General features: G+C 46.3%; 1 protein-coding gene across 4 annotated transcripts in view; it reads left to right on the plus strand.

Annotated features, from left to right (window-relative positions):
• Window positions 1–27,935, plus strand: part of LOC133538833 (endonuclease V-like) — a 200,710-nt gene that overhangs the window by 139,871 nt on the left and 32,904 nt on the right. Inside the window, exon 10 of one of the 4 annotated variants that reach the window (XM_061880662.1) lies at window positions 10,634–11,159. The exons of 2 other annotated variants lie outside the window; for them this stretch is intronic. In XM_061880662.1, the coding sequence (XP_061736646.1) occupies window positions 10,634–10,744 (111 nt within the window). In that variant the 3' untranslated portion in view covers window positions 10,745–11,159. Of the gene's footprint in view, window positions 1–10,633; window positions 11,262–27,935 lie in introns of those variants that run through there. One more of the 4 variants, XM_061880670.1, reaches the window with a different exon arrangement.

A 27,935-nucleotide genomic window follows, 5' to 3' on the forward strand; every position in this document is an offset into this window, starting at 1 on the left:
GGTTCGGTCCTTGGCCCTGCACTCTTCAGCATCTACATGCTGCCGCTAGGTGACATCATACGCAAATACGGTATTAGCTTTCACTGTTATGCTGATGACACCCAACTCTACATGCCCCTAAAGCTGACCAACACGCCGGATTGTAGTCAGCTGGAGGCGTGTCTTAATGAAAATAAACAATTGATGTCCGCTAACTTTTTGCAACTCAACGGCAAAAAAACGGAAATGCTGATTATCGGTCCTGCTAGACACCGAACTCTATTTAATAATACAACTCTAACATTTGACAACCAAACAATTAAACAAGGCGACACGGTAAAGAATCTGGGTATTATCTTTGACCCAACTCTCTCCTTTGAGGCACACATTAAAAGCGTTACTAAAACGGCCTTCTTTCATCTCCGTAATATCGCTAAAATTCGCTCCATTCTGTCCACTAAAGACGCTGAGATCATTATCCATGCGTTTGTTACGTCTCGCCTCGACTACTGTAACGTATTATTTTCGGGTCTCCCCATGTCTAGCATTAAAAGATTACAGTTGGTACAAAATGCGGCTGCTAGACTTTTGACAAGAACAAGAAAGTTTGATCACATTACGCCTGTACTGGCTCACCTGCACTGGCTTCCTGTGCACTTAAGATGTGACTTTAAGGTTTTACTACTTACGTATAAAATACTACACGGTCTAGCTCCATCCTATCTTGCCGATTGTATTGCACCATATGTCCCGGCAAGAAATCTGCGTTCAAAGGACTCCGGCTTCTTAGTGATTCCCAAAGCCCAAAAAAAGTCTGCGGGCTATAGAGCGTTTTCCGTTCGGGCTCCAGTACTCTGGAATGCCCTCCCGGTAACAGTTCGAGATGCCACCTCAGTAGAAGCATTTAAGTCTCACCTTAAAACTCATTTGTATACTCTAGCCTTTAAATAGACTCCCTTTTTAGACCAGTTGATCTGCCGTTTCTTTTCTTTTTCTTCTATGTCCCACTCTCCCTTGTGGAGGGGGTCCGGTCCGATCCTGCTTGCCTGTGTATCGGCTGGGGACATCTCTGCGATGCTGATCCGCCTCCGCTTGGGATGGTTTCCTGCTGGCTCCGCTGTGAACGGGACTCTCGCTGCTGTGTTGGATCCGCTTTGGACTGGACTCTCGCGACTGTGTTGGATCCATTGTGGATTGAACTTTCACAGTATCATGTTAGACCCGCTCGACATCCATTGCTTTCCTCCTCTCTAAGGTTCTCATAGTCATCATTGTCACCGACGTCCCACTGGGTCATTATTGTCACCGATGTCCCACTGGGTGTGAGTTTTCCTTGCCCTTGTGTGGGCCTACCGAGGATGTCGTGGTGGTTTGTGCAGCCCTTTGAGACACTAGTGATTTAGGGCTATATAAGTAAACATTGATTGATTGATTGAACTAGAAGAAGTCTAAAAATCAAATGGGAAGAGACAACTTATTGAATATGAAAACAGCCCCCACCCTGCCCAGAAAGGAATTCAGCCTCTTTGTTCTAATACTGATAAGGTAATAAGAGAGTATGCTATACTCCCACATTCCAACGACTTCAAGGTAAAGCACAGAGTTTACTCGCGGACATAAGATAATAGCAAAAAGAGTGCACATGGGAAAATATTAGCTGCTTTAAACATGATTATGAATAAAGAAAGAACTCTTATGCATTCTCCACACTTGTAACTACCCATCACTATTCACTTGTTTACTTATAGCCTTTATTCCTGCCAATTGTGGCCTGCGTGTCCAAATGTTTGGCTATCCCTGTCAGGTTCAAACACTGATGACATCTGTTAATCAGACAAGAATAAAGGAACCATGCAGAGACCGAGTTCAATTTAACTCATGAGGAGAAACGCATGGAGCTGCACACTTAGTCACAGTCTCGCCCTATGCTCTAAGGTTCAGCTCCCACGTGACCTCTATTTATTCAGGAGCTCCATACTCAACATCACTGAGGCCGCCTCTAAAAGGATTGGTCACATATATCATGCAAAGCAGGTCCAAAACGCACAATACGTGACGGAATGTGCTGGGGGCTGTGTGGTTTCGCCTTGTCTCAGCTTCCTCTGTGTGCTGCGGTCTTATCTGCATTAAGGTCCTTGAAGTCCTCGGCTGTTAGCGGCCTTATGATTTCGCCTTGTCTCTGCTCCGTGTGCGTGCTGTCGTCTTATCTTCGTTGAGGTCCTTGAAGTTCTCGGCTGTTAGCAGCCTTGTGATTTCGCCTTGTCTCTGCTCCGTGTGCGTGCTGTCGTCTTATCTTCGTTGAGGTCCTTGAAGTTCTCGGCTGTTAGCAGCCTTGTGATTTCGCCTTGTCTCTGCTTCGTCTGCGTGCTGTTGTCTTATCTTCGTTGAAGTCCTTGATGTCTTCGGCTGTTAGCGGCCTTGTGATTTCGCCTCGTCTCTGCTTTGTCTGCGTGCTGTCTTCTTATCTGCGTTGAGATCCTTGCAGTCCTCGGCTGTTAGCGGCCTTGTGATTTCGCCTTGTCTCCGCTTCGTCTGCGTGCTGTCGTCTTATCTTCGTTGAGGTCCTTGAAGTCCTCGGCTGTTAGCAGCCTTATGATTTCGCCTTGTCTCTGCTTCGTCTGCGTGCTGTCGTTTTATCTGCGTTGAGGTCCTTGAAGTCCTCGGTTGTTAGCGGCCTTGTCATTTCGCCTTGGCTCTGCTTCGTCTGCGTGCTGTCGTCTTATCTTCATTGAGGTCCTTGAAGTCCTCGGCTGTTAGCGGCCCTGTGATTTCGCCTTGTCTCTGCTTCGTCTGTGTGCTGTTGTCTTATCTTGGTTGAGGTCTTTGAAGTCCTCGGCTGTTAGCGGGCTTGTTATTGCGCCTTGTCTCCGCTTCGTCTGCATGCTGCGGTCTTATCTGCGTTGAGGTCCTTGAAGTCCTCGGCTGTAAGCGGCCTTATGATTTCGCCTTGTCTCTGCTTCGTCTGCGTGCTGTCGTCTTATCTGTGTTGAGATCCTTGCAGTCCTCGGCTGTTAGTGGCCTTGTGATTTTGCCTTGTCTCCGCTTCGTCTGCGTGCTGTTGTCTTATCTTCATTGAGGTCCTTGAAGTCCTCGGCTGTTAGCAGCCTTATGATTTCACCTTGTCTCTGCTTCGTCTGCGTGCTTTTGTCTTATCTGCATTGAGATCCTTGCAGTCCTCAGCTGTTAGCAGCCTTGTGATTTCGCCTTGTCTCTGCTTCGTCTGCGTGCTGTCGTCTTATCTGTGTTGGGATTCTTGCAGTCCTCAGCTGTTAGCGGCCTTTTGATTTCGCCTTGTCTCCACTTCGTCTGCGTGTTGTCGTCTTATCTGCGTTGAGGTCCTTGAAGTCCTCGGCTGTTAGAGGCTTTGTGATTTCGCCTTGTCCCTGCTTCGTCTGCGTGCTGTCGTCTTATCTTCGTTGAGGTCCTTGAAGTCCTCGGCTGTTAGCAGCCTTATGATTTCGCCTTGTCTCTGCTTTGTCTGCGTGCTGTCGTCTTATCTTCGTTGAGGTCCTTGAAGTCCTCGGCTGTTAGCATCCTTATGATTTCGCCTTGTCTCCGCTTCGTCTGCGTGCTGTCGTCTTATCTTGGTTGAGGTCCTTGAAGTCCTCAGCTGTTAGCGGCCTCATGATTTTGCCTTGTCTCTGCCTCGTCTGCGTGCTGTCGTCTTATCTGCGTTGAGGTCCTTGAAGTCCTCGCCTGTTAGCGGCTTTGTGATTTCGCCTCATCTCTGCTTCGTTTGCATGCTGTCGTCTTATCTGTGTTGAGTTCCTTGAAGTCCTCGGCTGTTAGCGGCCTTGTGATTTCGCCTTGTCTCTGCTCCGTCTGCGTGCTGTCGTCTTATCTTCGTTGAGGTCCTTGAAGTTCTTGGCTGTTAGCAGCCTTGTGATTTCGCCTTGTCTCTGCTTCCTCTGCGTGCTGTTGTCTTATCTTCGTTGAGGTCCTTGATGTCTTCGGCTGTTAGCGGCCTTGTGATTTCGCCTCGTCTCTGCTTTTTCTGCGTGCTGTCTTCTTATCTGCGTTGAGATCCTTGCAGTCCTCGGCTGTTAGCGGCCTTGTGATTTCGCCTTGTCCCCGCTTCGTCTGCGTGCTGTCGTCTTATCTTCGTTGAGGTCCTTGAAGTCCTCGGCTGTTAGCAGCCTTGTGATTTCGCCTTGTCTCTGCTTCGTCTGCGTGCTGTTGTCTTATCTTCGTTGAGGTTCTTGATGTCTTCGGCTGTTAGCGGCCTTGTGATTTCGCCTCGTCTCTGCTTTTTCTGCGTGCTGTCTTCTTATCTGCGTTGCGATCCTTGCAGTCCTCGGCTGTTAGCGGCCTTGTGATTTTGCCTTGTCTCCGCTTCGTCTGCGTGCTGTCGTCTTATCTTCGTTGAGGTCCTTGAAGTCCTCGGCTTTTAGCAGCCTTATGATTTCGCCTTGTCTCTGCCTCGTCTGCGTGCTGTCGTTTTATCTGCGTTGAGGTCCTTGAAGTCCTCGACTGTTAGCGGCCTTGTCATTTCGCCTTGGCTCTGCTTCGTCTGCGTGCTGTCGTCTTATCTTCATTGAGGTCCTTGAAGTCCTCGGCTGTTAGCGGTCTTGTGATTTCGCCTTGTCTCTGCTTCGTCTGTGTGCTGTTGTGTTATCTTGGTTGAGGTCTTTGAAGTCCTCGGCTGTTAGCGGGCTTGTTATTGCGCCTTGTCTCCGCTTCGTCTGCATGCTGCGGTCTTATCTGCGTTGAGGTCTTTGAAACCCTCGGCTGTAAGCGGCCTTATGATTTCGCCTTGTCTCTGCTTCGTCTGCGTGCTGTCGTCTTATCTGTGTTGAGATCCTTGCAGTCCTCGGCTGTTAGCGGCCTTGTGATTTTGCCTTGTCTCCGCTTCGTCTGCGTGCTGTTGTCTTATCTTCATTGAGGTCCTTGAAGTCCTCGGCTGTTAGCAGCCTTATGATTTCGCCTTGTCTCTGCTTCGTCTGCGTGCTTTCGTCTTATCTGCATTGAGATCTTTGCAGTCCTCAGCTGTTAGCAGCCTTGTGATTTCGCCTTGTCTCTGCTTCGTCTGCGTGCTGTCGTCTTATCTGTGTTGGGATTCTTGCAGTCCTCGGCTGTTAGCGGCCTTTTGATTTCGCCTTGTCTCCACTTTGTCTGCGTGTTGTCGTCTTATCTGCGTTGAGGTCCTTGAAGTCCTCGGCTGTTAGAGGCTTTGTGATTTCGCCTTGTCCCTGTTTCGTCTGCGTGCTGTCGTCTTATCTTCGTTGAGGTCCTTGAAGTCCTCGGCTGTTAGCAGCCTTATGATTTCGCCTTGTCTCTGCTTTGTCTGCGTGCTGTCGTCTTATCTTCGTTGAGGTCCTTGAAGTCCTCGGCTGTTAGCATCCTTATGATTTCGCCTTGTCTCCACTTCGTCTGCGTGCTGTCGTCTTATCTTGGTTGAGGTCTTTGAAGTCCTCGCCTGTTAGCGGCCTTATGATTTTGCCTTGTCTCTGCCTCGTCTGCGTGCTGTCATCTTGTCTGCGTTGAGGTCCTTGAAGTCCTCGCCTGTTAGCGGCTTTGTGATTTCGCCTCGTCTCTGCTTCGTTTGCATGCTGTCGTCTTATCTGTGTTGAGTTCCTTGAAGTCCTCGGCTGTTAGCGGCCTTGTGATTTCGCCTTGTCTCCGCTTCGTCTGCGTGTTGTCGTCTTATCTTCGTTGAGGTCATTGAAGTCCTCGGCTGTTAGCAGCCTTATGATTTCGCCTTGTCTCTGCCTCGTCTGCGTGCTGTCGTCTTATCTGCGTTGAGGTCCTTGAAGTCCTCGGCTGTTAGCAGCCTTGTGATTTCGCCTTGTCTCCACTTTGTCTGCGTGCTGCGTTCTTATCTGCGTTGAGGTCCTTGAAGTCCTTGGCTGCTAGCAGCCTTGTAATTTCGCCTTGTCTCTGCCTCGTCTGTGTGCTGTCGTCTTATCTGCGTTGAGGTCCTTGAAGTTCTCGGCTGTTAGCGGGCTTGTCATTTCGCCTTGTCTCTGCCTCGTCTGCATGCTGTCGTCTTATCTGCGTTGAGTTCCTTGAAGTCCTCGGCTGTTAGCGGCCTTGTGATTTCGCCTTGTCTCCGCTTCGTCTGCGTGTTGTCGTCTTATCTTCGTTGAGGTCCTTGAAGTCCTCGGCTGTTAGCAGCCTTATGATTTCGCCTTGTCTCTGCCTCGTCTGCGTGCTGTCGTCTTATCTGCGTTGAGGTCCTTGAAGTCCTCGGCTGTTAGCAGCCTTGTGATTTCGCCTTGTCTCCACTTTGTCTGCGTGCTGCGGTCTTATCTGCGTTGAGGTCCTTGAAGTCCTTGGCTGCTAGCAGCCTTGTAATTTCGCCTTGTCTCTGCCTCGTCTGCGTGCTGTCGTCTTATCTGCGTTGAGGTCCTTGATGTCTTCGGCTGTTAGCGGCCTTGTCATTTCGCCTTGTCTCCGCTTCATCTGCGTTCTGTCGTCTTATCTTCATTGAGGTCCTTGCAGTCCTCGGCTTTTAGCGGCCTTGTGATTTCATCTTGTCTCCGCTTTGTGTGCGTGCTGTCGTCTTATCTGTGTTGAGATCCTTGAAGTCCTCGGCTGTTGGCGGGCTTGGGAATTCATCTTATCTCTGCTTCGTCTGCGTGTTGTCGTCTTATCTTCGTTGAGGTCCTTGAAGTCCTAGGATGTTAATGGGCTAAAACAACGATATTATCGGCGGCCGAGGGCATCCCTCAGACAAGAAGTTTCGTCCTTGCATTGATTCAAAATTATCATAACAATCCCTGGTAGTAGTTTGAATTAAAGTCCAGGACTTTAGAGTAGGGAATTAAAAGTAAAAAACACATAGTTCCACAACTGTTAGACATGGAAGTTGGAAACAGGCACATTGAGGCACTGCTAAATAGCCCAGCGGTTTAATCATCAGTAAGCAATGTTGTTTTAGGAACTGACATACGCAGCATGGAAGAGCAAAAACAACTCAAATCGCTTCCGTTTCCTCACCTAGCGCGAACAATAGCGCTATTCCTGGCAGCTGCGTGACTGTAAATAAGGTCTCCAGGCAGGCGTGGTGGAAAGGTTGAGTCATCCCATAGATCAGTGCAGCACACTGCTGCGTTCACAGGAAGCTACGCCAGAGAGCAGTGACTCAAAGAGGTGGAAGGACACTGAGATGAGTTGATCGATTCCAATCGTCACTGTTTTTTTTCTTCTTCTGGAGCCTCTGTGACCTGACCTTCTGGAGCTGGATCACATCAACTGTGGCTAAACACTCACTGGACATTTACTAGAAAAGCACACCAGGGACTCCATCCAAGAGCATGAAACGTATCACCTTTACTACGATAACAATAAATAAGTACGCATTGTTTTATACAGAGTGTGTCGGAATTTTCATGAAATATTTTATTTTAAATATTTTAATTAGAGATGTCCGATAATGGATTTTTTTGCCTAGATTCCGATATTGTCCAACTCTTAATTACCCATTCCGATATCAACCGATACCGATATATACAGTGGTGGAATTAACACATTATTATGCCTAATTTTGTTGTGATGCCCCGCTGGATGCATTAAACAATGTAACAAGGTTTTCAAAAATAAATCAACTCAAGTTATGGAAAAAAATGCCAACACGGCACTGCCATATTCATTATTGAAGTCACAAAGTGCATTATTTTTTTGAACACGACTCAAAAGAGCAGCTTGGAATTTGGGACTTTGGGGGATTTGAGTTGGGGGGTAGCAAGGTTGTATATTGTAGTGTCCCGGACGAGTTAGTGCTGGGTATTTGTTCTGTTGTGTTACGGTGCGGATGTTCTCCCGAAATGTGTTTTTCATCCTTGTTTGGTGTGGGTTCACAGTGTGGCGCATATTTTTTTAACAGTGTTAAAGTTGTTTATACGGCCACCCTCAGTGTGACCTGTATGGCTGTTGACCAAGTATGCCTTGAAAGCCGAAGATATTATGTGATCGGGCTGGCACGCAAAGGCAGTGCCTTTAAGGTTTATTGGCGCTCTGTACTTCTCCCTACGTCCGTGTACCACTCCGTACAGCGGCGTTTTAAAAAGTTATACATTTTACTTTTGAAACCGATACCGATAATTTCCGACATTACATTTTAAAGCATTTATCGGTCGATAATATCGGCAGACTGATACTATTGGACGTTTCTAATTTTAATTGGGTACTTTTTTTTTTTTAAGTTGTACTCATGTAGTCATATAACTTACGCTGGATTGATTGATTGATGTATACTTTTATTAGTAGATGGCCCAGTTCAGTACATATTCCGTACAATTGACCACTAAATGGTAACACCCCAATAAGTTTTTCAACTCGTTGAAGTCGGCGTCCACGTTAATGGGGCATATAGGTTGATTGGCAACACTAAATGGTCCCTAGTGTGTGAATGTGAGTGTGAATGTTGTCTGTCTATCTGTGTTGGCCCTGCGATGAGGTAGCGACTTGTCCAGAGTGTACACCCCTTCTGCCCGAATGCAGCTGAGATAGGCTCCAGCACCGTACAACCCCACCCCCTTCCCCCGCCCGCAACCCGGAAAGGGACAAGCGGTAGAAAATGGATAGATGGATGAACATTTTTTTATCATCGGCGGTCACTCGAACGAGTATGACACCCGGTAGGGGTGTATCCCTTTATGGAGGATGCCTGTGCATGACTTAGTTTAACGTGGGGGGACTGGTGCACAGAGAGTCACCACACCATCCTTGACAGAATCAGGTCAGGGTCCAGTGACATGGAGTCCAAGACGACTGGGGACTCTTTTCTGCTGCAGCCTTCATCCGCCTTCGCAGCCGTTGTGGTAGTTCTTAAATCTACCGTCTTCCGCCTGCTCCGCTGTTGAGGTCTTCACCGTATCCCTGGCTAGGGGCCAGTCAGGTACTAGGCCTTTGCCAAGGGCCACCAGGGGTAACAGTAGTAAAGGGGTTAACCTCCTAGTTCCCCAAGACCCCTTAGAGGAGCCTCCACTGCCGGATGCACTTTAACCTCATGCCCAGGACAAATTGTTGATGACAAAATTGTTTTATACAGAGTGTGTCAATCAGGGTTGAATTAAATTTGTCGGAATTTTCATAAAATATTTTAGCTTTATATTCTATATTTTAATTGGGTTCGTTTTTATTAAAGTTCTACTCATTTAGTCATATAACCTACGCTGGATGTTGTGATCGGGTGAATCTTATACAAACCCCATTTCCATATGAGTTGGGAAATTGTGTTAGATGTAAATATAAACGTAATACAATGATGTGCAAATCATTTTCAACCCATATTCAGTTGAAAGCACTACAAAGACAAGATATTTGATGTTCAAACTCATAAACTTTATTTTTTTTTGCAAATAATAATTAACTTATAATTTCATGGCTGCAACATGTGCCAAAGTAGTTGGGAAAGGGCATGTTCACCACTGTGTTACATCACCTTTTCTTTTAACAACACTCAATAAACGTTTGGGAACTGAGGAAACTAATTAATGAAGCTTTGAAAGTGGAATTCTTTCCCATTCTTGTTTTATGTAGAGCTTCAGTCGTTCAACAGTCCAGGGTCTCCGCTGTCCTATTTTACGCTTCATAATGCGCCACACATTTTCGATGGGAGACAGGTCTGGACTGCAGGCGGGCCAGGAAAGTATCCGCACTCTTTTACTACGAAACAACACTGTTGTAACACATGGCTTGGCATTGTTTTGCTGAAATAAGCAGGGGCATCCATGATAACGTTACTTGGATGACAACATATGTTGCTCCAAAACCTGTATGGACTATTCAGCATTAATGGTGCCTTCACAGATGTGTAAGTTACCCATGCCTTGGGCACTAATACACCCCCATACCATTACAGATGCTGGCTTTTCAACTTTGCGCCTATAACAATCCGGATGGTTATTTTCCTCTTTGTTCCGGAGGACACCACGTCCTCAGTTTACAAATATAATTTGAAACGTGGACTCGTCAGACCACAGAACATTTTTCCACTTTGCATCAGTCCATCTTAGGTGAGTTCAGGCCCAGCGAAGCCGGCGGTGTTCCTTGGTGTTGTTGATAAATGGGTTTTGCTTTGCATAGCAGAGTTTTAATTTGCACTTACAGATGTAGCGACCAACTGTAGTTAATGACACTGGATTTATGAAGTGTTCCTGAGCCCATGTGGTGATGTCCTTTACACGCTGATGTCTGTTTTTGATGCAGTACCGCCTGAGGGGTCAACGGTTTCTAATAACACCGCCTACATGCAGTGATTTCTCCAGATTCTCTGAAACTTTTGATGATTTTATGGACCGTAGATGGTAAAATCCCTAAATTCCTTGCAAGAGTTGTTGAGAAATGTTGTTTTAAAACTGTTCGACAATTTGCTTACAAAGTGGTGACCTTCGCCCCATCCTTGTTTGTGAGTTACTTAGCATTTCATGGAAGCTGCTTTCATACCCAATCATGGCACCCACCTGTTCCCAATTACCCTGCACACCTGTGGGATGTTCCAAATAAGTGTTTGATGAGCATTTCTCAACTTTATCAGTATTTATTGCCACCTTTCCCAACTTCTTTGTCATGTGTTGCTGGCATCAATTCTAAAGTTAATATTTTTTGCACAAAAACACATTTTTATGAGTTTGAACATTAAATATGTTGTGTTTGTAGCATATTCAACTGAATATGGGTTGAAAGTGATTTGCAAATTCATTGTATTCAGGACACGTTGGGAAGACTATGTCTCCCGGTTGGCCTGGGAACGCCTCGGGATCCCCCGGGAAGAGCTAGACGAAGTGGCTGGGGAGAGGGAAGTCTGGGCTTCCCTGCTTAGGCTGCTGCCCCCGCGACCCGACCTCGGATAAGCAGAAGAAGATGGATGGATGGATGTATTCTGTTTATATTTACATCCAACAGAATTTCCCAACTCATATGGAAACGGGGTTTGCATACTGTTTTCTGAAGTTTCTTTTTAACCTGGCCTGCAAAAAAATGGTGGTGACGTCCATTTTCATGGTATATTTTTAAATTAAATTGTCAAAAGAAAAAAATGTATACTTTTAGAGATGGTGAAGTGGGGTTTCATTTGCGGTCTGGGAATGCCGCCGATGACAAAGACAAAGACAGACTCAAAAAACGGCAACATTTCCACCAAAGCATATCCAATGCGTATTATTTAGACCAGTTGGGTTTCCAAGTAAGACCATGTGACCGGCATTATAATACAGTAGCATAGTAAGCCTAAGTATTGATTAAAAACAATGCATTGGGTTTGTTTAACATTACAGACAATAAACAAACATCACCAACAATGATCCGCCAAACACAGTCCATATTTACAGACTTCTTCGGCCTACAACTAGATGGAGCTGACGCACCAGGTATTTACTGATCGAGGCCACAAAGGAAGTGTTTTAAATGTAAATTAGAATCATCGTAGGTCCCCTTTCATGCAAGTCTGGCATCATCATTCTTGCTAACGTAACAATGAGCTGCAGATAAATGTCACACGGCACTCCGGCTGATTGTTGGCTGGCAGGTATTCATCGCCGCCATCCTTCTGCGGGGATGGAAAGCGCAATTGGCACAAATGTGTCAGCTGGCGTCTTCAACATGTCAAATGCAACACTTTGTTTCCTGTATTTCTAAGCTCAGCTGTATCTGACTTGTCTAGATGGAGGATTATGAATCCCAGCTCAACAAACTTCCAGCCAAAACGGAAGGTGTGAAATTTGACAACAGATTAACTGACTGCCATGCCTCCATACTTGTTATATATCAATCAATCAATTAATGTTTATTTATATAGCCCTAAATCACAAGTGTCTCAAAGGGCTGCGCAAGCCACAACGACATCCTTGGTTCAGATCCCGCATAAGGGCACGGAAAAACTCACAACCCAGTGGGATGATAGTGTGAATGACTATGAGAAACCTTGGAGAGGACCACAGATGTGGGTGACCGCACCCCTCGAGGGGAGACCGGATGCAATGGACGTCGAGTGGGTCTAGCATAATATTGTAAAAGTCCAGTCCATAGTGGATCTAACATAATAGTGAGAGTCCAGTCCATAGTGGATCTAACATAATAGTGAGAGTCCAGTCCATAGTGGATCAAACATGATAGTGAGATTCCAGTCCTTAGTGGATCTAAAATAATAGTGAGCGTCCAGTCCATAGTAGATCGAACATAATAGTGAGAGTCCAGTCCATATTGGATCTAACATAATAGTGAGAGTCCAGTCCATAGTGGATCTAACATAATAGTGAGAGTGTGATGACTCTTCTTCGGCATTGTAATGCCGGTGTGGTTTTCCCGTGGATGCGTCGAAGCAGAACACAGCATAGGTAAGATAAAGGGTATTTAATAACAAAAGTCTATGAACAAAAATACTGGTGTAAAGAGAAAAAAGTAAACAAAAGACGCTAGCGTGAAAGCTAGGATAAAACAAGGAAAACTAGAACTTGGTACGAGGACACAAAAGAGTAAACAAAACATTTAGCATGAAAGCTAGACAATAAAGTGGCTTGGCGTGAGAGCTAGCGAGAAAATACATACGAATGATGAGAGTCGTCACTGATGCGCGTGGGCAAATTAGGATCCGAGAATGAGTGAACAGAAAAGGTGAGCTTAAATAGGAGGGTGATAATTATTAGCAGGTGTGCGGGGCGAGACTAGCAGGTGGACTGATGTGTAACCATAGTGATGGATAAAAACAGGAAATAAACGGGTCAGACAGAGAATGAAAAAAACACGTGAAGATCTGAGCAGCAGATCGCAACAGTATTCCCCCCCAACAAAAGACAGATACCAGATGTCTTAAAAAACAAACAAAACTTGAACCCCCTCCCCAAAACCAGAAAGTTCACAAACGAAGGGAGGGCGGAGGGAGGCCACGGTGGAGGGTCGCCAGATCGCATGTCCCCGAATCCACCGAGGACACATCATGTGGCGGCGGCGGGTGGAACGCTGCTGCCGAAAAAGTTTTGGCGGGCGACCTCGAAAAGGCCACATTAGTGGCCGCCTCGCAGGATGAGGTGCCCGGCGAGGCGGACGACCCGGGCACGGCCACATCCGTGGCCGACATGGAGGAGGGAGTATCTGGCGAGGAGGATGACCTCGCAGAGGCCACGCCCGTGGTCGACGTGGTGGACGACGCCTCACCACCGAAATCCCAGCAGGCTTGGAAGCAGCAGACGAGGGTGCGGGGACTGCAGCCAAAGCAGGCCCGAGTGCAGCTGGCGAGGATGATGCGGGCGCTGCAGCCGAAGAAGTCGTCGGAGGCGGCCTGGGAGCCGCAGGAGTCGTCGGAGGCGGCCTGGGAGCCGCAGGAGTCGTCGGAGGCGGCCTGGGAGCCGCAGGAGTCGTCGGTGGTGCTGGTGTGGGCTCCAGCCCCGTCGTCGGCGCTGGTGTGGGCTCCAGCCCCGTCGTCGGCGCTGGTGTGGGCTCCAGCCCCGTCGTCGGCGCTGGTGTGGGCTCCAGCCCCGTCGTCGACGCTGGTGTGGGCTCCAGCCCCGTCGTCGACGCTGGTGTGAGAACCAGTTTAGAGTCTGAAACTGGTGTGAAAACCAGGTCAGAGTCTAATTCTGGCGTGAAAACCAGGTCAGAGTCTAATTCTGGCGTGAAAACCAGGTCAGAGTCTAATTCTGGCGTGAAAACCAGGTCAGAGTCTAATTCTGGCGTGAAAGCCAGGTCAGAGTCTAATTCTGGCGTGAAAACCAGGTCAGAGTCTAATTCTGGCGTGAAAACCAGGTCAGAGTCTAATTCTGGCGTGAAAACCAGGTCAGAGTCATGTGCTGGTGTGAGAACCAGCCGAGGAGCAGGTGTCGGCTTCAGCCGAGGAGCAGGTGTCGGCTTCAGCCGAGGAGCAGGTGTCGGCTTCAGCCGAGGAGCAGGTGTCGGCTTCAGCCGAGGAGCAGGTGTCGGCTTCAGCCGAGGAGCAGGTGTCGGCTTCAGCCGAGGAGCAGGTGTCGGCTTCAGCCGAGGAGCAGGTGTCGGCTTCAGCCGAGGAGCAGGAGTCGGCTTCAGCCGAGGAGCAGGTGTCGGCTTCAGCCGAGGAGCAGGAGTCGGCTTCAGCCGAGGAGCAGGAGTCGGCTTCAGCCGAGGAGCAGGAGTCGGCTTCAGCCGAGGAGCAGGCACAGGGGTCTGCCGAGGAGAACTAGGGGACTGGCTGTGAGCAGGACTAGGACTATGATGAGTGATAAGACAAACACTAGGACTCGGGCAAGGACTTGAGAGAGGACCAGGACTTACAATCACACTAGTGCTTTGAGAAGGGCTTGGGCAATGACCAGGACTTACAGTCATACCAGGGCTTGGGCAAGAACTAGGACAAACGGTCAAACTAGGGCTTGGGCAAGGACTGGGACTAACAATCAAACTGGTGCTCGGGCAAGGACTAGGACAAAGACTAGGACTTACAGTAACACTGGGGCTCGGACAAGAACTTGGGTAAGGACTAGGGTTCGGACTAAGACCACGAGGGGAATCAGTACTAATATTACAAAGGCAAGAAACAAGACTCGGGACCGGACTCGGACTACGGATCAGTCTACGAGTGGAACTAGGACTACGAGAAAGACTAGGACTACAACTAGAATCAGAACGGAAACTCGGACCAGGACTTGGACTACGACTCAGTCTACAAGTCGGTCTACGAGTAGGACTAGAGCATGGGCTACGAAGAAGGCTGGGACTCGAACTCTGAGAGAGACTGTGACTAAAACTAGAACTAGGGCACAGACGGAACACAGGTGGAGGAGGTCTAAGAGGGCGTGACTTGACCGGGGAGAACACCGGTGGAGGTCTAGGAGGCCGTAGTGGTATAACAGGGGTAAACACCGGTGGTGGTCTACTTGGCCCTTGAGACTTGGCCGGGGGAAACACAGGTGGAGGAGGTCTACTAGGAGGAGCTAAGCGTTTAGCGGGCCGAAAAACAGGTAAAGGTGGCCTACATGGAGGTTTTTGTTTAGCAGTTTTAAGAAGAGGTAGCGTCTGCCCTACCTCCGCAACACAGCTATAGGCCATAGCCCCCCCCTCCAGACGGGAATCCCAGACCCGTTCCCTGTGGTCAGGGACTGACCATAAGGGAGGGTGGTGGGAGGTTTGGAGGCGGGCAGACCCCTCCCCTCTATATTGTCCAGAGTGTCCCTTTGAAAAGGGAGAAAAAACCTTGGACTTGGGCAGAGAATGAGGTTTAAACGGTGGGTTAGAAGAAAAACTAGGTGACTGAGGTTGACTAGAATAATAAGAAAAAATATCCTGATACTTTTGTATATTATTATTAATGTTATTGTCATTTGAAAATGGCTGAGAAAACGAATCTTCCCCCAAAAATTCCTTGTTGATGACGTCATCATCGGAGGACGGGCTTGCGTTACCGGGGGGCGTCGACGAAATGACGTCATCTGCGCGGGACACAAGTTGGGAATTTGCCCAGTCGGTAAAACTGTTAGCAAAGTGTGTTATTGGGTCCCCAAACAATGGTGTAGGGGTCTTGTGTGCTGACTGTAGGTTGCTGTGTTCGTGAGGAGGGAGACATGGAGTGGGCAAGTCTCTGTCGCCCGACGAAGCCATACTTCGCGGCTTCCGCCTACGCGGACGAGCGCGAGCGCTGCGGGAGGGAAACTCACCGCTCCCGGAAGCATCGATCGGAACCAGTCTTCCCTCCAGGTCCCACATCATGCTTTCGTCTGGATTGCATCGGAGAGTTTCAGCCTCCATCGCTCGGAATACCCTCCATGTGCCTTCGTCGAAGGTCTCCTCGTGGTTGCCAGACGCGGAAAAACTTTTTAATGCTCGGATCCTACTGTGATGACTCTTCTTCGGCATTGTAATGCCGGTGTGGTTTTCCCGTGGATGCGTCGAAGCAGAACACAGCATAGGTAAGATAAAGGGTATTTAATAACAAAAGTCTATGAACAAAAATACTGGTGTAAAGAGAAAAAAGTAAACAAAAGACGCTAGCGTGAAAGCTAGGATAAAACAAGGAAAACTAGAACTTGGTACGAGGACACAAAAGAGTAAACAAAACATTTAGCATGAAAGCTAGACAATAAAGTGGCTTGGCGTGAGAGCTAGCGAGAAAATACATACGAATGATGAGAGTCGTCACTGATGCGCGTGGGCAAATTAGGATCCGAGAATGAGTGAACAGAAAAGGTGAGCTTAAATAGGAGGGTGATAATTATTAGCAGGTGTGCGGGGCGAGACTAGCAGGTGGACTGATGTGTAACCATAGTGATGGATAAAAACAGGAAATAAACGGGTCAGACAGAGAATGAAAAAAACACGTGAAGATCTGAGCAGCAGATCGCAACAGAGAGTCCAGTCCATAGTGGATCTAACATAATAGTGAGGGTTCAGTCCATAGTAGAGCGAACATAATAGTGAGAGTCCAGTCCATAGTGGATCTAACAGCATAGTGAGAGTCCAGTCCATAGTGAATCCAACATAATAGTGAAAGTTCAGTCCATAGTAGATCGAACATAATAGTGAAAGTCCAGTCCATAGTGGATCTAACATAATAGTGAGAGTCCAGTTTGTTGTTGATTGAACATAATAGTGAGAGTCCAGTCCATAGTGGATGGAACATAATTGTGAAAGTTCAGTCCATAGTGGATCTAACATAATATTGAGAGTCCAGTCCATAGTGCCCGCGACCCCAAAAAGGGAATAAGCGGTAGAAAATGGATGGACAGTCCATAGTGGATCTAACATAATAGTGAGAGTCCAGTCCATAGTGGATCCAACATAATAGTGAGAGTCCAGTCCAAAATGGATCAAACATAATAGTGAGAGTCCAGTCCATAGTGGATCTAACATAATAGTGAGAGTCTAGTCCAAAGGAGAAAGGAAAAGAAACAGCAGATCAACTGGTCTAAAAAGGGGGTCTATTTAAAGGCTAAAGTATACAAATGAGTTTTAGGATGGGACTTAAATATATATATATATATATATATATAATTATATATATATATATATATATATAAAGATATGTATATATATATGTATATATTTATATATATATATATATTTATATATATATATATTTATATATATTAGCAGGTGCGGGTTGCATCTCTATGCGGTTTCGTTCCTCCAGATTCAAAATGGACACTCCGGACGAAAAAAATGCAGATAGGACTTGATTTATTCATCATAAATCATACAACGTACCAAAAAGACGGATACAAACAAAAAAAAGTGTGCAGATCGCACTGGAAGCTAAGGCAACAACTTAGCACAGGAATCTAGGACAGGAATACACCAACGTAACAGTTGCATACCGCAAACAAAGAAGCCAGTACGATTTTTTAACAAAGGCGGGCTTAAAGGCCTACTGAAATGAGATTTTCTTATTTAAACGGGGATAGCAGGTCCACTCTATGTGTCATACTTGATCATTTCCCGATATTGCCATATTTTTGCTGAAAGGAATTAGTAGAGAACATCCACGATAAAGTTCGCAACTTTCGGTGCCAAGAGAAATGCCCTGCCTCTACCGGAAGTCGCAGACGATGACGTCACATGTTTGATGGCTCCTCACATATTCACATTCGTGGATGATGATATTGATAGCGACGGACTAGAAAAAAAAAAAAAAACAGTTAAAAAAAAAAACGCAAATGCATTGGGACGGATTCCGATGTTTTTAAACACATTTAGTAGGATAATTCTGGGAAATACCTTATATTTCTATGGTGTTGCTAGTGTTTTAGTGAGTTTAACAGTACCTGATAGTCGGAAGGGTGTCTCCACGGGTGTCTTGAGGCCAGTGTCTCAGGGGAGTTGACGGCAGCTATGGACGGCACAAGCTCAGCTTTTCTCCGGTAAGAAGCGACTTTTTAACCACAATTTTGTCACCGAAACCTGCTGGTTGACATTCGGTAGGATCCATGTCTGCTTGACCGCGCTCTGATCCATATTAAATTTTCACATCCAGAAATTTTAAACAAGGAATCACCGTGTGTTTGTGTGGCTAAAGGCTAAAGCTTCCCAACTCCATCTTTCTACTGTGACTTCTCCAATATTAATTGAACAAATTGCAAAAGATTCAGCAACACAGATGTCAAAAATACTGTGTAATTATGCCGTTAAAGCAGATGACTTTTAGCTGTGTGTGTGCAGTGCTCATACTTCCTAAAAACGCATGACGTCTTGCGTACATGTCATCATTACATGACGTTTTCAAAACGAAACTCCCGGGAAATTTAAAATTGTAATTTAGTAAACTAAAAAGGCCGTATTGGCATGTGTTGCAATGTTAATATTTCATCATTGATATATAAACTATCAGACTGCGTGGTGGGTAGTAGTGGGTTTCAGTAGGCCTTTAAAATAGTTTCTCTTGATTACAAACAGGGGAGTGTCCCGAACAACAGAGGCAGGTGAAAATCATAAGTAACCATGGTGACTAAACTCAGGGGGTGCACAAACAGGATCTAAAGGAGTCAAAAACAAACAGAATACACAAAACATGATCCGGACCACAGATCATGACATATACATACATACATACACACATATATATATATATATATATATATATATATATATATATATATATATATAACGGAGACATATATAATAGTCTCCTTTTCAGGTTGTAGAGGACGCTAAAGGCACGCCCCCAATATTGTTGCTCGGGTTGAAATCAGGAGAATGGTTGCCCCGGGAGATTTTCGGGAGGTGCACTGAAATTCGGGAGTCTCCCAGGAAAATCGGGAGGGTTGGCAAGTATGCATGCCTCCTGCAGTCTAATACCGGCGCTGACCTCTAGTAAGTAAAAGGCTGGCTTGGTATCAGGTGCAGTGAGTAGGTGTAACTGTAACATTTTTGCACCATGTCTGCCTTTCAGAATCAGAATCAGAATCATTATCAACTCTTTTGTCATTACGCAGGGTAACAAGATTTTATATATATATATATATATATATATATACACGCTGTATATATATATATATATATACACGCTGTATATATATATATATATATATATATATACATATATATATATATATATATATATATATATATATAAAAGAGATACTTGAATTTCAGTGTTTATTTATTTACACACACACATATATATATATATATAATATATACACACACACATATATATATACATATATATATATATATATATATATATATATATATATATATATATATATATATATATATATATATATATATATATATACACACGCACACACACAGGACTGTGTCAGAAAATTTGAATATTGTGATAAAGTCCTTTATTTTCTGTAATGCAACTAAAAACATAAAAATGTCATACATTTTGGATTCATTACACATCAACTGAAATATTGCAAGCCTTTTATTATTTTAATACTGCTGATGATGGCATACAGCTTAAGAAAACTCAAAAATCTTATCTCAAAAAATTAGAATTTTTCCTCAGACCAAGTAAAAAAAAAAATATTTATAACATCAAAACAAAATCTAATATTTGAAAATTTCAATTAATGCACTCAGTACTTGGTTGGGAATCCTTTTGCACGGATTACTGCCTTAATCCGTTCTGGCATGGACGCAATCAGCCTGTGGCATTGCTGAGGTGTTATAGATGCCCAGGATGCTTCAAGAACGGCCTTTAGCTAATTTGCATTATTGGGCCTGGTGTGTTTCAGCTTCTTCTTCACAATAACCCACACATTTTCTATGGGGTTTAGGTCAGGGGAGTTGGCAGGCCAATGGAGGACAGTAATGCCATGGTCAGTACACCAGTTACTGCTGGTTTTGGCTCTGTGAGCAGGTGCCAGATCATGCTAGAAAATGAAATCATCTCCATAGAGCTTTTCAAGGTTGGCCACGACATGAAAAGCTCATTCAGGACCATAGGAAACTGATTTTTTTGCCAACCCCCCCCCCCCCCCCCCCCCACCCCCCCCAAAGATTTGGACATGCAATATAACCCTGAACAAATCAACATTTTATACGCCATCCGAAAACACAGCTGGGGGTTACGCTGTCTGGCATATTGCAGATTGTTGGTGATACTCATCGCTACTTAGTGGTCTGGAACACCCACACGCTCCTCTCATCTTTTCTCTCCGAGGAAATACTGAATGCAGCTCACGGTTTCCGGCAGCGAGATCATCACATGCTAATCTGCAGCATCAACCTCTTGTGTGAGTGCTGACATCATCAGTAGTTCAAGTGTTGCTGTCATGCACATTGATTGTTTACTATTCCACATACAAAAGTTGACATACACTTGTAAAGAACATCATGTCGTGGCTGCCTTGAGTTTACAATCATTCTAAAACTGGAGCACATCCTTGTTGATCACAAAAAAACATTCATGAAATTTGGTTCTTTTATGAATTTATTATGGGTTTACTGAAAATGTGACTTGTGGAGGGGGGCGTGGCCTGCAGGCCTGCAACGAAACAGGGTGTGCCAGGACCGGCCTCGAAAGTCAGCGACAGGTGCGGGGCTGGCCCACCTGGGCCTTGTTGTCTAGTCACCTGTCACTCGGTATAAGCTGCAAACCGGGAGGAGATAGTTAGTTGGAGCCGGAGCCTCTTAGTCTCAGGGTTGTGAGTTCGAGCCCCGCATTGGGTGCCAATTTGTGGAAGTTGCCTTCCAGTGGGTCCTTCTGACCACGAAGCATCTCCAGGCGAGCCCGTTTCATGGTTTGAAACAGTTTTATTTTTCATTCAAGTCTCTGTGTTGCTTTTCAGCAGTCTCTGCATCAGCTCTTGCTCTGGCTCGTGCTCTCCCTCCGGCTCTAACTAACTCTTTCCGCCCGGTTTGCGGCTTATACAGAGTGACAGGGGATTACATAACAAGGCCCAGGTGGTACTTCTACGCACCTGTTGTATTTTTCGTTCAAGTCTCTGTGTTGCTTTTCAGCAGTCTCTGTGTCCACTCTCGCTCTGACTCGTGCTCTCCCTCCGGCTCTAACTGACTCTTTCCGCCCGGTTTGCTGCTTATACAGAGTGACAGGGGATTACATAACAAGGCCCAGGTGGTACTTCTACGCACCTGTTGTATTTTTCGTTCAAGTCTCAGTGTTGCTTTTCAGCAGTCTCTGCATCAGCTCTCGCTCTGGCTCGTGCTCTCCCTCCGGCTCTATCTAACTCTTTCTGCCCGGTTTGCTGCTTATACAGAGTGACAGGGGATGAGATAACAAGGCCCAGGTGGTACTTCTACGCACCTGTTTTATTTTTTGTTCAAGTCTCTGGGTTGCTTTTCAGCAGTATCTGTGTCCCCTCTGGCTCAGGCTCTGGCTCGTGCTCTCCCTCCGGCTCTAACTAACTCTTTCCGCCCAGGTTTGCTGCTTATACAGAGTGACAGGGGATGAGATAACAAGGCCCGAGTGGTACTTCTACCCACCTGTTTTATTTTTCGTTCAAGTCTCTGTGTTGCTTTTCAGCAGTCTCTGCATCCACTCTTGCTCTGGTTCGTGCTCTCCCTCCGGCTCTAACTAACTCTTTCTGCCCGGTTTGCTGCTTATACAGAGTGACAGGGGATGAGATAACAAGGCCCAAGTGGTACTTCTACGCACTTGTTTTATTTTTCGTTCAAGTCTCTGGGTTGCTTTTCAGCAGTATCTGTGTCCCCTCTGGCTCAGGCTCTGGCTCGTGCTCTCCCTCTGGCTCTAACTAACTCTTTCCGCCCGGTTTGCTGCTTATAGAGAGTGACAGAGGATTACATAACAAGGCCCAGGTGGTACTTCTACGCACCTGTTGTATTTTTCGTTCAAGTCGCTGTGTTGCTTTTCAGCAGTCTCTGTGTCCACTCTGGCTCTGGCTCGTGCTCTCCCTCCGGCTCTAACTAACTCTTTCCGCCCGGTTTGCTGCTTATACAGAGTGACATGGGATTACATAACAAGGCCCAGGTGGTACTTCTACGCACCTGTTGTATTTTTCGTTCAAGTCTCTGTGTTGCTTTTCAGCAGTCTCTGCATCAGCTCTCGCTCTGGCTCGTGCTCTCCCTCCGGCTCTATCTAACTATTCCTGCCCGGTTTGCTGCTTATACAGAGTGACAGGGGATGAAATAACGAGGCCCAGGTGGTACTTCTACGCACCTGTTGTATTTTTCGTTCAAGTCTCTGTGTTGCTTTTCAGCAGTCTCTGCATCAGCTCTCGCTCTGGCTCGTGCTTACCCTCCGGCTCTATCTAACTCTTTCTGCCCGGTTTGCTGCTTATACAGAGTGACAGGGGATGAGATTACAAGGCCCAGGTGGTACTTCTACGCACCTGTTTTATTTTTCATTCAAGTCTCTGGGTTGCTTTTCAGCAGTCTCTGTGTCCGCTCTGGCTCGTGCTCTCCCTCCGGCTCTAACTAACTCTTTCTGCCCGGTTTGCTGCCTATACAGAGTGACAGGGGATTACATAACAAGGCCCAGATGGTACTTCTACGCACTTGTTGTATTTTTCGTTCAAGTCTCTGTGTTGCTTTTCAGCAGTCTCTGCATCCGCTCTGGCTCTGGCTCCTGCTCTCCCTCCGGCTCTAACTAACTCTTTCTGCCCGGTTTGCTGCCTATACAGAGTGACGGGGGATTAGATAACAAGGCCCAGGTGGTACTTCTATGCACCTGTTTTATTTTTTGTTCAAGTCTCTGTGTTGCTTTTTCTCTGCATCCACTCTTGCTCTGGCTCGTGCACTCCCTCCAGGTCTAACTAACTCTTTCCGCCCGGTTTGCTGCTTATACAGAGTGACAGGGGATGAGATTACAAGGCCCAGGTGGTACTTCTACGCACCTGTTGTATTTTTCGTTCGAGTCTCTGTGTTGCTTTTCAGCAGTCTCTGTATCCACTCTCGCTCTGGCTCGTGCTCTCCCGCCAGCTCTAACTAACTCTTTCTGCCCGGTTTGCTGCTTATACAGAGTGACAAGGGATTACATAACAAGGCCCAGGTGGTACTTCTACGCACCTCTTTTATTTTTCGTTCAAGTCTCTGGGTTGCTTTTCAGCAGTATCTGTGTCCGCTCTGGCTCTGGCTCGTGCTCTCCCTCCGGCTCAAACAAACTCTTTCAGCCTGGTTTGCTGCTTATACAGAGTGACAGGGGATTAGATAACAAGGCCCAGGTGGTACTTCTACGCACCTGTTTTAATTTTCGTTCAAGTCTCTGGGTTGCGTTTCAGCAGTATCTGTGTCCGCTCTGGCTCTGGCTCGTGCTCTCCCTCCGGCTCTAACTAACTCTTTCTGCCCGGTTTGCTGCCTATACAGAGTGACTAGGGGATGAGATAACAAGGCCCAGGTGGTACTTCTACGCACCTGTTGTATTTTTCGTTCAAGTCTCAGTGTTGCTTTTCAGCAGTCTCTGCATCCACTCTCGCTCTGGCTCGTGCACTCCCTCCAGGTCTAACTAACTCTTTCCGCCCGGTTTGCTGCTTATACAGAGTGACAGGGGATTACATAACAAGGCCCAGGTGGTACTTCTACGCACCTGTTGTATTTTTCGTTCGAGTCTCTGTGTTGCTTTTCAGCAGTCTCTGTATCCACTCTCGCTCTGGCTCGTGCTCTCTCGTCAGCTCTAACTAACTCTTTCTGCCCGGTTTGCTACTTATACAGAGTGACAGGGGATTACATAACAAGGCCCAGGTGGTACTTCTACGCACCTGTTTTATTTTTCGTTCAAGTCTCTGGGTTACTTTTCAGCAGTATCTGTGTCTGCTCTGGCTCTGGCTCGTGCTCTCCCTCCGGCTCAAACTAACTCTTTCAGCCTGGTTTGCTGCTTATACAGAGTGACAGGGGATGAGATAACAAGGCCCAGGTGGTACTTCTACGCACCTGTTTTATTTTTCGTCCAAGTCTCTGGGTTGCTTTTCAGCAGTCTCTGTGTCCGCTCTGGCTCTGGCTCCTGCTCTCCCTCCGGCTATAACTAACTCTTTCCGCCCGGTTTGCTGCTTATACAGAGTGACAGGGGATTAGATAACAAGGCCCAGGTGGTACTTCTACGCACCTGTTTTATTTTTCGTTCAAGTCTCTGGGTTGCTTTTCAGCAGTATCTGTGTCCGCTCTGGCTCTGGCTCGTGCTCTCCCTCCGGCTCTAACTAACTCTTTCCGCCCAGTTTGCTGCTTATACAGAGTGACAGGGGATTACATAACAAGGCCCAGGTGGTACTTCTACGCACCTGTTTTATTTTTCGTTCAAGTCTCTGGGTTGCTTTTCAGCAGTCTCTGTGTCCGCTCTGGCTCTGGCTCATGCTCTCCCTCTGGCTTTAACTAACTCTTTCTGCCCGGTTTGGTGCTTATACAGAGTAACAGGGGATTGGATAACAAGGCCCAGGTGGGACTTCTACGCACCTGTTTTATTTTTAGTTCAAGTCTCGGGTTTACTTTTCAGCAGTCTATGTGTCCGCTCTGGCTCTGGCTCCTGCTCTCCCTCCGGCTCTAACTAACTCTTTCTGCCCGGTTTGCTGCTTATACAGAGTGACAGGGGATTACATAACAAGGCCCAGTTGGTACTTCTACGCACCTGTTTTATTTTTCGTTCAAGTCTCTGGGTTCCTTTTCAGCAGTCTCTGTGTCCGCTCTTGCTCTGGCTCGTGCTCTCCATCCGGCTCTAACTAACTCTTTCCGCCCGGTTTGCTGCTTATATAGAGTTACAGGGGATTACATAACAAGGCCCAGGTGGTACTTCTACGCACCTGTTTTATTTTTCGTTCAAGTCTCTGGGTTGCTTTTCAGCAGTCTCTGTATCCACTTTCGTGCTCTCCCTCCGGCTCTAACTAACTCTTTCTCAGAGTGACGGGATGAGATAACAAGGCCCAGGTGGTACTTCTACGCACCTGTTTTATTTTTAGTTTAAGTCTCTGGGTTGCTTTTCAACAGTCTCTGTGTCCGCTCTGGCTCTGGCTCCTGCTCTCCCTCCAGCTCTAACTAACTCTTTCCACCCCGTTTGCTGCTTATACAGAGTGACAGGGGATTGGATATCAAGGCCCAGGTGGTACTTCTACGCACCTGTTTTATTTTTCGTTCAAGTCTCTGGGTTGCTTTTCAGCAGTCTCTGTGTCCGCTCTGGCTCAGGCTCTGGCTCGTGCTCTCCCTCCGGCTCTAACTCTTTCCGCCCGGTTTGTTGCTTATACAAAGTGATAGGTAATTAGATAACAAGGCCCAGGTGGGACTTCTACGCACCTGTCGCTGACTTTGAGGCCGTCCTGGCACACCCTGCTTTCGCTGCAGGCCCGCAGGCCATGCCCCCCTCCACAGTGACCAAAGCTGCTGGGTGAAGGTATATATACAGCAACGTCCTTTGGCAAGTTTCACCGCAATAAGGCGCTTCTGGTAGCCATCCAAAAGTTTCTGCTTGAATTTTTGACCACACCTCTTGACAAGATTGGTGCAGTGCTGAAGAAACAAGTCCATGTCAGAAAACCAACACATTTAGCTGAACTGCACCAACAACATTTTTCATTGAGCTATTGCAAGGAATTTAGAGATTACGGTCCGTAATATCATCAAAGGGTTGAGAGAATCTGGACAAATCACTGCACGTGAGCGATGATATTACGGATCTTTGATCCATCAGGCGGTACTGTATCAAAAAGCGACATCAGTGTGTAAAGGACATCACCACATGGGCTCAGGAACACTTCAGAAAACCGCTGTCGGTAACTACAGTTCGTCGCTAGATCTGTAAGTGCAAGTTAAAACTCTATTAAGGTTCTGGTTTAATTTTTGACCACTCTTGGCAAAATTGGTGCAGTTCAGCTCAATGTGTTGCTTGTCTGACACGGACTTGTTTCTTCGGCATGGTCCACACGTTTAAGTCAGGACTTTGGCAAGGCCATTCCAAAACCTTCATTCTAGCCTGATTTAGCCATTCCTTTAAAACTTTTGACGTGTGTTTGGGGTCATTGTCCTGTTGGAACACCCAACTGCGCCCAGGACTCAACCTCCGGGCTGATGATTTTAAGTTGTCCTGAAGAATTTAGAGGTAATCCTCCTTTTTTATTGTCCCATTTTACTCTCTGTAAAGCACCATTTCCATTGGCAGCAAAACAGGCCCAGAGCATAATACTACCACCACCATGCTTGACGGTAGGTGTGGTGTTCCTGGGATTAAAGGCCTCACTTTTGTTGTGATCTGCTGCCTGGATCATATCTTTGATTTAGATTTTTGAGTCTTTTTGTGTTTTCTGTTTGTTTTGGACTCATTCGGTTCCGGTTTGTGCTCCTCTGTTTGTTACCATAGTAACGTATTATTTTCACCTGCAGCGGGTTCCATACGCACACCTGTTTTTGTTCATCACTGTGTTGATTTAAGCCTGCCTCCTTGGTTCATTCTGTCTGGTTGCGTGATTTGTGTTCTCGCAAGAAGTAACGACTTTTGTTCCCGATTCTGTATTCCTGTTCGCTACCAGTTAGCTTCCACGCTAGGTCCTTTGTTTATGCTAGCTCCCATGCTAAGCACCTTTCGTTTTGCCTTTTGTGCCCAGAGCGAGTTTTTCTTTGTTAGGGTCTGATATAATTTTAAATAAATATTTTGTTCTTACCTTCACGCTATGTCCAAGCCCGACTGCATCCCTGAGAGAACGACTCCGCATCACAATGCGACCCAATCGTTACAACTTTTTCTTCCTCCGAACATATTTCTGGGTATTGTGACCAAACAGCTCTATTTTTGTATCATGTGAAGTGAATTGTATTTATATAGCGCTTTTCTCTAGTGACTCAAAGCGCATTACATAGGAAAACAGGGACGGAGTATAATACGACAACCACCATGCTTGACGGTAGGTTTGGTGTTCCTGGGATTAAAGACCTCACTTTTTCCTCCTCCAAACATATTGCTGGGTATTGTGGCCAAACAGCTAACTTTTTGTATAATCTGACATCACATGGACAAAGATAAGACCTTCTGGAGAAAAGTTCTGTTTAGCAATACCCAGCAATAAGTTTGGAGGAGAAAAAGTGAGGCCTTTAATCGAAGGAACACCATGTCTACTGTCAAGAAAACCAACAAATTTAGCTGAACTGCACCAATTTTGTCAACAATTCTAACAGAAGCTTGTGAATGGCTACCAAAAGTGCCTTATTGCAGTGAAACTGTTTGGTCTGCTGCCCGGATCATGTTCTGTTTTGTTTTTGGACTCCCTCAGTTCCTGTTTTGTGCACCCTTGGGTTTGTTTTCAGTTACCATGGGTGCTTATTGTTTTCACTTATCTCTGATTGGCGTTCGGGTCTCTCACCTGTTTATGGAGCACTGATCAGACCACTATTGTCCTGCATTTTCCAGTTTGCTTCACATTTCCTACCGGCTTCCATAGAAACTCATACGCTAAGTGTTGTTCCCTGTATGCTATGCCTTAAGTTTTGCATCCGTGCTATCGGCACCTTGCATGTATTATGAGAATAAATCAAGTGTCCAGTGTATTATGAGAATAAATCTGTGTCCAGAGTCCGTCTGCATCTAGGGAGAACGACCCCCCGCATCATGATTAAACTACCAATGATTGTCACACACAAACTAGGTGTGGCGAAATTATTCTCTGCATTCGACCCATCACCCTTGATCACCCCCTGGGAGGTGAGGGGAGCAGTGAGCAGCAGCTGTGCCGCGCCGGGGAATCATTTTTGGTGATTTAACCCTCAATTCCAACCCTTAATGCTGAGTGCCAAGCAGGGAGGTAATGGGTCCCATTTTTATAGTATTCGGTATGACTCAGCCGGGATTTGAACTCACGACCTATCGATCTCTGGGCGGACACTCTACCCACTAGGCCACCGAGTAGGTTTAGGCTGAGAGAGCCAAGAAGCCAAATGTTCTAAAATGTATTTCCGTAAGAGCCATATAATATTTTTTTCAACACTGAACAAAACTAAACACGTGCATTTTTAAGTAAGACCAACATTTCTAGAGTATAATAGGTATCTTATTCTTTGTAATAACATTGTTATTCTGAAGCTAACTGTCAAGGGGGCGTGGCCTGCAGGCCTGCAGCGAAGCGTGTGTTGCCAGGATCGGCCTCGAAATCAGCGACAGGTGCCTAGAAGGCCTACCTGGGCCTTGTTATCTAATCACCTGTCACTCTGTTTAT

The sequence above is a fragment of the Nerophis ophidion genome, linkage group LG20, assembly GCF_033978795.1.
Source record: "Nerophis ophidion isolate RoL-2023_Sa linkage group LG20, RoL_Noph_v1.0, whole genome shotgun sequence".
In the NCBI taxonomy this organism is placed as follows: domain Eukaryota; kingdom Metazoa; phylum Chordata; class Actinopteri; order Syngnathiformes; family Syngnathidae; genus Nerophis; species Nerophis ophidion.